At 33.4% G+C, this 11,284-nt stretch overlaps 1 protein-coding gene across 1 annotated transcript in view; it reads right to left on the bottom strand.

The window, feature by feature from the left end:
- Positions 1–563: 563 nt before the first annotated feature.
- The window catches only part of LOC121379122 (centriolar coiled-coil protein of 110 kDa-like), a 36,270-nt gene continuing 25,549 nt past the window's right edge, over positions 564–11,284 (bottom strand). The window contains exons 10-12 of the mRNA XM_041507603.1: positions 9,137–9,199; positions 8,102–8,211; positions 564–2,621 (exon numbers count right to left, since the gene is read on the bottom strand). Coding sequence (XP_041363537.1) covers positions 2,524–2,621; positions 8,102–8,211; positions 9,137–9,199 — 271 coding nt within the window. The 3' untranslated portion in view covers positions 564–2,523. The remainder of the gene's footprint in view (positions 2,622–8,101; positions 8,212–9,136; positions 9,200–11,284) is intronic.

The raw sequence follows: 11,284 nt of genomic DNA, 5'->3' as shown, positions 1-11,284 counted from the left end.
CGTGAAATACTGCAACTCCCATTTTTTCTATTGATGCAAACTGAAATATATTTAGTTAAATAGTTTATTATACTATCAAGTCATTTATGTGTCTTACAAGTCAGGTTGATGAAGGCGAAGCGCCTTGTAAATTAGAGGGTTTGTTTACACTGTGCAAACAAGAGTTGGTCGGAGGTGACGTCACTTCACCCCAAGCTTTTACACTGGATGCCACAAAAACTAAACAAAATGGCTGCCCCCAGTTAGCAGGAATAATCACGTTTTTTTTATTAACTCTAAAATTACGCATTTTTCATTTATTAAAGTGTCAGTATGTGTTAGTGGTCTGGGTATGCATCTTTCTAACACATAAGGCTCTTCTTTGAGTTGACTGTCCCTTCAAGAGACACTGAGTGTCTTGTATTCACCACTCTCAAGTAACGTACTGAGAGTATTGCCACATCATGAGGAGGAACTGTATGCTACTTCCATTATGTAATAATAATTTCATCTGTGTACGGTTTGCACTGACAAAATATCTCGCCTGAAACATGAATTATATCTAAACAAACGACAAGATCATATTTGTACATGAAATATTTTATTACAATGGTTTTCCCTTTATACCATAACGTAATAATACAGCCTCAAAATAATTTAATAATAAATTAATCATCTTCTTCATTTAGCAGATGGTGTAGTCAGAAATATTTTAATACTGCAGCAGTAGAACACATGAATTGGGATGGAAACTTGACCATGGTGTCCATCTTTCAACATACATGGGACTTTTAAATCCTGGAGTAATAGTATGAAAATTAGCAACTGTACCCCCGTCTGTTATTTTTCTTAACTTCAACCCCCCCCCCCCCCCCCCAATTCCTAGACACTGACTGATACGTATGCTGAGGGTTTTTCCAGTCATTTATTCCTTTTCATCTTAAAAGATTTTTGTTTGTTTTGTTTAATGACATCACTATAGCACATTGATATATTAACCATATGCTACTGGATGTCAAACATTTGGTAATTTTGACAAATAGTCTTAGAGAGAAAACCCACTATATTTTGTTTCATTAGTAGCAAGGGATTTTTATATACACAATCCGACAGACAGGGTAGCACATACCACGGCCTTTAATATATGGCTGGAATGAGCATCTTAAAAGAAGATGAAAAAGATAGGCTGCCTCCTTCTGATCCACTATTTTAGCAACCCCAATATATTTTTTAAAGAATTCTTAAACGAACAATACATTCTCAATTAGAAATACTGTAAATTATTTTAGACCTTCATATAATTTAACAATCGAAAGAGTAACAATGAACTATTTGTTAGACACCAGATGGTCAAAATTTAAAGTATTCTGAGATGTTAAACAAATATTTTTTTTGTTGAGCTTATTAATCAATGTCATTGTAAAAAACCTTTATTTTCAACATTGTTAGGAGACAAAAGTTTCATTCATCTACCATTGTGTTCGAAATAATGATGAGGCAGTAACTAATGAAGCAAAATTAACTTTTCTATTTGATATAAATAATTTTTAAAAACGTTTTCACATGCACTTCTTGAGACAGTTGAAAATAGTAGAATTATGTTTACAATATGGAAAATATATAATTTAATATATACTTTCCATAGCATATTGAAATTATAACACTGCTGGATATATTTATCCTAAATGGTATAATATTGTAGAAATGTGTTTACAATATCAACACTTTATATATTGTCCACAAACTATTAAAATTATCATTGGTGAATGTCAAAATATTTAATACTGTAGAAACATGTTTACTATGTGAACCCTTTATACATTTACATTCAATTTGTAAACCATTTATACATTTTACACACAAACTGTATTATTGAAATTATAACATTTATGTATGTTTAAGTATTTAATACTATAAAAACATTCACAATATGCACCCTTCATACACTGTACACATAACATGTTTACAATATGAATCTTTTGTCTTTTTTGTTTTTACATTTTATACAGATTATAACACTGTAAATACATTTTGTGTACTTACACATTCAGCAATATAAACCTTTTTTTTTTTTTTTACATTTTATACAGATTACTGAAATTATGACATTGCTGAATGTGTAAGTAAATAGAATGTGTTGACAGTCATGTGAATCATTCATACCTTTGTCACAATACTATAACTGAAATCACAAAACCATTGTTGAATGTGTAAGTACACAGAATGCATTGACAGTCATGTGAATCATTCATACCTTTGTCACAATACTATAATTGAAATCACAAAACCATTGTTGAATGTGTAAGTACACAGAATGCATTGACAGTCATGTGAATCATTCATACCTTTGTCACAATACTATAACTGAAATCACAAAACCATTGTTGAATGTGTAAGTACACAGAATGGTTTACAGTCATGTGAATCATTCATACCTTTGTCACAATATTATACTTAAAATCACAAAACCATTGCTGAATGTGTAAGTACGTAATACTGTTGCTGGGTGTTGGTTTAATACTGGACGGAATGTCATAAACCATGTCATCTCCATGCTTTACCAGGCTTTGTTTTCACCTTGGTGACTGGTGCCACTTTAGCCTTGGTCGAAGCACCTCCAGCAGCCAGTTTGTTCTGCTTACCTGCAATCGGAAACATTTTATAGACTGATGGTGAATTCTGATCAATGTCATTGTCTGATCTGCAACAAGGTTTAAATTGGACCTCCCTCCACCCTCAAAAAAACAAAAAAAAAAAAAACAAAAAAACCCGAAAAAGAAAGATAAAAAAAAGAAAAGAAAAACGTTAGCTGTTTGATACACCTTAGCTATTATCAAAATGTCATGAGTGATAAATTTAAATTTTTTATTTAATGCTATAAAAATATATATGCCAAAGATGGAGAGAAAGAAACTGAAAATATATTGTTGCTAAAAACAAAAAACAAAACTTCAGTTCATAATCTTCATATGAAGACCTGCTATCATAAACATTTTTATATTTAATCGGTGTTTCATTTTGAGCAATCAAAAACATTGTCCTTGCACTTGAATAAAACAACTTTTTTGTACCAGTGAAAATATTAGCAGACAATTAAGATTTGTAAATGTACTTGTCTGGTGGACTAGTGAATATTTCTACTTATTTCTATCGCTGTTTAATATAAATGTACATACTTTGCTGAAGCCCACCATTCCAGTGGTCAGTTCCTAGAACAACCTATTTAACGCTAACTACATATTACACAATTCATCGTTAAATATCTGACCATTCAGTCGATGCTTATTAGTTGACTTTGAAAAAACTTTTGATTCTGTGTCATGGAAATTTATTAAATAAACTTTGGAGCTTTTTAATTTTAAAACATCAATAAAACAATGGGTACAAATATTTTATAAAAATTCAGAATCTAGAGTAATGCAAAATGGTTTCTTATCGGAAAGCTTTAAATTAGAAAGAGGCTGTAGACAAGACGATCCTCTCTCCCCTATATTTTTATGTGTGCTGAGGTACTAGCAATATTAATAAGGAATTCTAAAGAAAATTATTATTAAACGTATTAAAGCCGCACACCCTAGTTCCATCCAGCAAAAATAAATTATAATTTGGTTAATCTACAAACCTGTAACACACCTAGATCACGTTTTTATCAAATGGAGTGAAAAAGCAGGTTTTATATCGATAAATACCATGGGAATCCCCATGTCCCAGTTGCTTGAAATAATTTTGAAAGTTAGTATTCTGATGTCACTGGTAGATGTCGCTCGAAGCACAACAATGCCTACGTCACGACAAATTTCACAGACTTGGGGTGCGTTCGTTTCACCTCTCCTGGACATGTTCCAACTGTTCTGTCCTGGTTGTATCCCCTCTCCAGATATCGTAAGACTTAGCAAAATTATTGGTTTTAAGGGTTTGTAACGTTTTGTATTGAGACACTTATTTGTCTGAACTTTATTGTTACTGAAAATGTTCACGAACTGTGAAGAAAAATCTCACAAATGAACAACAACAAATCGGATGTTGATTGCGCGAACCGTGCACGAGAAAACAAACCAAACCAAAATGATAACGGTAACGTGATATACCAACGTCTGTGACACTGAAATGGAAATATCCCCTCTAAAAATAGATTGGACCTCGCTTGCTTAACGTTTTTCTCTCGACAGAACGTCTTGTGAAAAAATGCAAAAAATGCATTTCGTGGTTTTACAAACATCAGGATTACCAAAAAGCACTTCAGGTGAATGGAAATGTGTATTCTAAATAATAAAATGTAAGTAAAGTGCAATTTTATTTGTGAAAAATGGGGTTTAATAGCGAAAAACAACGCCGTAATGGTTAACAAATAGCCGTAACTAGGGTGTGTCCATTTAACATAGAAGGTGAAGAATACATAATATCTCAGTAGGCAGATAATACAACCTTCAGTTTGGATGGATCTCTCAAATCTTTGGACAGAACTCTGAAGAATATTAGATCAGTATGCTAATGTTTCTGGTCTGAAAATTAACTATTCAAAAACTAAAATTATTTGGATTGGTAGTAGAAAGTTTTCCAAAGAGGTATTTCATCATTCAAAATGAAAACTAACTTGGGGCGATGAAAATTTTAATCTATTGGGTGTACAATTTTCAGTTAATATTGAACAAATTAGTACAAATAATTTTGAACAAAAACTACTTCAAATGAAAAAATTAATAAAACAGTGGTCATCAAGAAAGTTGACTGTTGTGGGTCGAATTGTTGTTAAAACTTTTAACAGTACCAAAAATAATCCATTGACTTATTTCCTTACCAAATCCATCCAAAGCAATAACAAAACAAATAAATACAATGTTGCAGAGTATGACAAATATTTTGAAAAGTCACTAGCCACAGGGCTAGTGGGTTTGTGAAAACCACTAGCCCACCAAGATAAAGCACTAGCCCAAATTCCTGATCAATTATAACTGGATTTTTATATAATTTTTGTAACATTACACATTTACGAGTACAACAGTAAAATAAAACAAACACTTAAATTATGTTGTAACTTTCAGTTTTTTGTCGTGTTTTGTCTTTTGTCAAGTGTGATCCATCGTCAATGTCCCGTTTTCGTTTTTGCCCCCGCCCCCCCCCCGTGGAAAAATAATTGAGCAAACTCTTGGTTGGTATCTAAACACACTATCAAAATAATTAAATTTAAATGAGAGTACGACAGTGTGACACACGGTAATAGATGGTTCAGTGTATTTGGTAATTGGTTATATATTTAGGGCCTACTATTTATGTCGCCAGGAACGGTGATGCCAAATACAGGGCATTATCCCGTGTCAGACCGATATCAAAAGAATATAACGGCGACATCTAATCCGTTGTTAATTGATGAACAAAAAAGGTATTATCTTGTATCGGCAGCTGTGACGTATTATCCAAACCGCTACACGTAATAGGCCAAGCCGAGTCATTGCATATGCGGTTACCATTAAAGTAAATTGTTTTCCTGATTGCCGATAACCACATGTTAGCGAAGTGTTAAATTAAAAAACAATAGGTAAATAAAACAAACACTGAAATTCAAAGCATGGCTGGGGTTTACTTGATTGAGATTAACCTGTCGTCGCGATTGGTGATTTCCAAGTTCTTAGCCTAAAACATATGTGCGAGATTAACCAATCAAAACACGCATGTCATTAGACTTTATTTCCTGTGCCAGAAACTTGAAAGGGAAAGGTAAACAATGCATGCTGTAACTGTGACGATGTAGAGATAGCATGTTAGTGCAGTTTGCAGACCTATCTCAAGTGGATTATTATTATATACTGATTGCGTTGTTGATATTATTCGATGACAAACGTCACAATCAAATTTATTAAACGAAATTTCAGCCGAGAGAAAAAGAAAGAAAGAAAAAAAAACCCACGATCGAGCGATGACGAGAGGAGGGGGGAAACCACTAGCCCGCAGGGGCTAGTGGTTTTGCGTTTCTCACTAGCCCGGACTTAAAAACCACTAGCCACGGGCGTCGGGCTAGCGGATTTGTCGAACTCTGAATGTTGTATACTTTTATATGGCAGAACAAATCAAAAATGATTAAATGAGAAGTATTAGTACAAGAGTATAAAAATGTAGGCATTAAAATGTTACATTTTAAATTTTTTTATGATTGCATGAAAAGCCTCTGGGATAAGAAGATTTTTTACTTCAAATTCAAAATGGAAAACTTTATTCCAGGCAATAACAGGATTAAAGACAGAAATTATATTGAATTACGGAGATTATTTCTTTCAGAAAAAACAAAAACTAATTAAAAATCTGTTTTGGAAAAATGTATTACAGAGTTGTTAAAGATACAACAAAAACAGACTTGGGGAAAATAATAATGAAATAACAAGTACAAATATTTGGTATAATAGTCATATAATTAAAGATGATAAACCCATATTGTACAAAAACTATATTGAAAAAGGCATCATTTTTATACAAGATTTATTGAATGAGCAAGGAGAGTTTATGAATTATGAAGTTTGTAAAGCAAGGTACAATATAAAATCAATTTTTTTTAGAATATGCCACTTTAGTAAGAGCAATCAGAACATTTATTTGCAATATAAAAACTGATAATCAAATATTTGTACCCTTGAACAATCCAATTTTCCCTTTCAATTTAAGAATTTTTCTAAAAGATACAAAAGGAAGTCAAACAATATACCAATTATTGAAAAAAATAAAGCAATGCCTACTTCACAAATAAAGTATTGTAAATTAGGTTGCACATTTTCTCCACAAATATGGGGATATTATTACAGCTTACCATTGTCAGTTTTAAAAGACCCATCTTTATTGTGGTTCCATTATAAAATCTTACACAGAATTATAGCAACAAATACTTTTTTTCACATAAAATAAAATATATAGATTTTGATATTTGTCATTTTTGTTTTCTCCAACCAGAAACATTGGAATATTTTTTTTATAATTGTACAAAATTTGCTGAAGTCTGGAAAGCTGTTGAACATTGGTTACAAGCCAAAGGTGAACACATCTCATTTGACAAAAATATAATTTTATTTGGACATAAACTAAAATATACAGATTTATTAACTGGCTAATTATTAATGTCAAATATTATATTTATAGAATGAAAATTCAAGTCCAGATTAAATGTTGAGGCACTTCAAAAATATAATAAAAAATAAACTACAAATTGAAAAATATATATTGTAAAAAAAAAAAGGGTAGAAGAAAAGAAAAGCAAAAAAAAGAATAAAATTTTACAAAATAAATAATATATACATATGCATAAACTGTAACTATTAAAAGGTGATATTTGCCAAATAGTGTAAAAACAAATGATCATCAAGGTGATGTTTTGCCGTTTGTATGTTTTTATCTGGAATCATGAATGGAAAAACAGAAAAACATGAAAAATTTAAAAACGTTTGATCACACTGCAAAGTAAAAATAATCAAATTGTGTACATTTAGCCTAATGGAATAAATAAATAAAAAGGAGCAGATATGACACCATTCGGGTTTTTGACAGCTTGACAAAGCATGTGTTTAGACTAAATGATTACTGACGACGTTGTGTAACCAGTCGCAAACTCTGGGTCCTTTGTTTTAGTTTTAATTGGAGTGTACTGCCTTGATAGCTTTCTCACCGAGAATGGTGTTATTGTTAATGACTGTTTAATCTCATGACCGACTCTGCGGTTTTGTCTAGCCCAGTAGAGTAGTGCATACAAGTGACCACCTTTTATTAAATTTGGGACCGGTTCAAGTTTTGAGCATCAAAATGCACATCAGTTTATTGATGTAAACAAATAAACATTTACAGATGCACCGCCAAAAAAGTGTGTGTTTTTTTTTTCTTCAAATAATAAAAATGGACACATGCTTTGGACTGACAAGAATAACAGAAGTGGAACCGGCAAACATACATTAAAAAAAAAAAATACTGGTCTCGGAGATCGAGAATCGCCACCAGTGGTACATGTATATTTAATGTTATAAAGGTGTTATACATGTATGTATAACACTCATACAAAAAGTAATGATTTCAGGGCCCCCAGCCCTGACATTACCGAATGGTTTCTGGGGTGTAGGTGTGGCGTAAGGCAGCACATGTTAATACATACCAGAAACATTGTTTGTAGAGGCAGACAGTGTGGGATCTGGCTTCCTTAACTTTGTGTGGTGTATTATTCCTCCTTTCTCTGGAGCACTCTTGGGTCGATCTGGTTCAACTCTTTTACGAATAACAAAAAATTCCAATCATCAATCTTAGTAACAGATGAAGTATAACCTTGAAATAATTTATTAAAGGAGCAAATCTACCCCTGAATTTATAATAATAATAATAATACTACTACTTTAACTCAATTTAATTTAGTACCACTGTTCTTCTCTGAGATGGTGATATTCAATGTTGGGCTAGTAAATAACTACTATCACCATGCCAGACAGCTAGTGAAAAACTAAAAAGTTGTCAAATGCTGTCAATATTTAATTTTGTAAATATGAATTTCCTGCCCCTCCCCTCACATCTAAGGGTTTTTAAGATCTATCTCCTTTAGGTGACATATCTGATTATTCCCATTAGTAAAATCGTATTTACTTAAAATAGGGTGAGTGAATTTTTAATTGTGGCTAGTAAAAATGGTTAGTGGATTTTTATAAAAATTCTTAAAGCCTTGATATACCAATAATAACACACACTGGTTTAATATGAGAAAACCCATCAACTGCGACACATTGCCCTTGAGGGACGTGCTCCTGAAAAAAACTTTATCCTGCTTCATTTTGGTTGGATAGAATTCCCATTGTGAATTGTAAAACATTTTAGACGTAACATGAAATATTTAGCATCAGTTTCCCTTATTAAAGTCTTTAAATTGTGTTTACATTATTTTGATTGGAGAGTAAATGTGGGTTTAAACTTGTTTGCCAAATGTGATTTAAAGTTGATTTTGGCCAAAAAGCTAATTTCAAAAACCACGTGTCGTTTATATGTGGATAGCCATTTTACAAAAATAATTCTGTTTAGCTAAATGATTCATAAATTTGAATAAATATGATGAAATTCGCCAAACTGCTATTAATTTTTGGCGTTCAGCTTAAACCCTAGTAAAGAGCCAGTGATAAAATGAGGAAACAACAATGGTTAAGTGTACCTTGATCTGGATGAGCCTTCTGCTGTAATGGGGGATATCTGACCTTGAAGTGGCCTCAAAGCTCTAGAGAAAGAAAATTGTTAAATAATCACAAATGGAAGAACTCCGAATTGGCAAAGAATTGGAAGTATATGGAGAAAATAATGCTAAGTTAGCTTAACATTAAAACAAGAATTCTGCAGAATTAAATGTCTTTCCTACCATAAACTTATTTGATGTATGCTAACAGTTACATCTTTATGCACGTTTACAAAAAAACAATTCAGTTAAAATCTTAATTTAATTTTTTTAAAATTGAACATGCACTGTCAGCTGTAAACCAAGTTTCTTTGATGTAGGACTTAACAATTTGTGAGAAATGAAGCTAAACATGAAACAAAAATATATAAACGTACAACAGGTAATACACAATGTAAACTGACGATCAAAAGAAAGTATACCAATTATTTTTTCAAAGTATTAAAAACAACACAAAACACAAGTTGATGCAAATGTTATATTTTGAAAGTATAATAATTTGGCGATAAATAAACACGAGTATACTCAATAAAACCAATAAAATAATAATATCACAGTTCACAACAGCACTAGGGGTGAAATGTGCGATTTCATAAAGGACCACTCATAACGAAGGTGAATAAATTTGACCACAAATAACATGTTTTAATAGGGTGCATGTCCACCATGTGCAAGTATGTAATCATGGACCTGACGTCTGACGGATTTCCGTCAATGACAATAAGGTCTGTCCGCTGTTGGCCACAGATACCACCCCAAACCATCACAGATCCACCACCAAACAGTTCAGTCTCCTGAACACAGCACAGAGATGTTCTCTCTCCTGCACGTTGGTGTATCCGAGTTCTGCCATCAGCTCTGAATAACTGGAACCTGCTCTCATCAGAAAAAGAGTACACGTTGCCAGTTCCGATGTTGCCAATGTTGAAACTGACGTGCACAACGTAAACGTCGAAGTTGATGTTGCCTCGTCAATGTCATCCCTCTGAATGATCCATAGGCCCTGATACCATGCTGTCGTAGTCGACGACGTACAGTGTGACGACTGATGACACGTCCAAGGCCAGTCACTGAAGATGACGTCATAGTGAGGAATCTGTTATGTAAATGTAAGATGCGAAGATGGCGGTCCTCGTTGGCTGTCGTGATGCGTGGTCTTCCACTTTGTGGTCTGTCTGCAGTCCTGCCAGTCACCCTGTGACGCTGTATCAACCTGGTGATCGTCAATTCAGGATTCTTGCCACATGGGCATAACTCGCACCCAACTGTACCATACCAATAGCTCTCTCTCTTTCTTCAGCAGTTAGCCTTGCCATATTCTCTGGTGTTTTACTGTTGACCTAGGCATGTTCTAAGCAATGGCACCCTTTTTTACACCCTTATTTGCATGAGTATCATTTTTCTCGTGCAGTATAAATTTGATGAATAAACACATTTTGCACGTGCGGCATTGCCCAAACGCAGCAATGTGCGACTATTCGTCATTGACTACATTATAACGAACAATTCTGGAACCTATCTAATAGTGTGGTATGACATGTATTCCCGTAGGATTTGAATGCTGAAATTGTTTTTTTTTACTTGTTTAGGTTCATTTGGGGGTCAAACTATTGGAAAATGATGGGGTTCAAATTTTCAGACCCCTCCACCCCCTTCTGGGGGGCCCTTTTCATCCCGGGACCCCCAGCCAATTACTCAATTTCTATCTCCGCTAATACTGAACCGATTTTTGTGATCTTAGTGTCATTTTAGGGATTCTAGCTAATGCTGAGTCTATTTATCATAATTTCGAAGCTACCGGAAGTGCCCATCACTGACTTCCAGTTTAGGACATCAGCGAAATCAAGGTTGTTATCACCGTAGCGATAAACCTATACATATAGTACCTCTTTTTCAGGGTTTTCAGGCACGAGAAATCGATTGGTGCATTCCTTTTTGCGATCAGACTATCCTGTTAATAGATAGCCATGATAAGGGTATGTAAGCGTAAGCATGATGCATATTTGTACTGTTCTGTAAATTTATCTGGCATTTTAGTTGCGTAAAAGTGTATGCACGCTTTATTTCAATATAAGTAAAAACTAATATTCAAAATTGCACACAAATTTATCAACATCACAGACAAAATTG

This window comes from Gigantopelta aegis, chromosome 8, assembly GCF_016097555.1.
Source record: "Gigantopelta aegis isolate Gae_Host chromosome 8, Gae_host_genome, whole genome shotgun sequence".
Lineage (NCBI taxonomy): Eukaryota > Metazoa > Mollusca > Gastropoda > Neomphalida > Peltospiridae > Gigantopelta > Gigantopelta aegis.
Note: the sequence above shows the minus strand (reverse complement) of the source record. Positions and strands in the feature narration are given on the sequence as shown.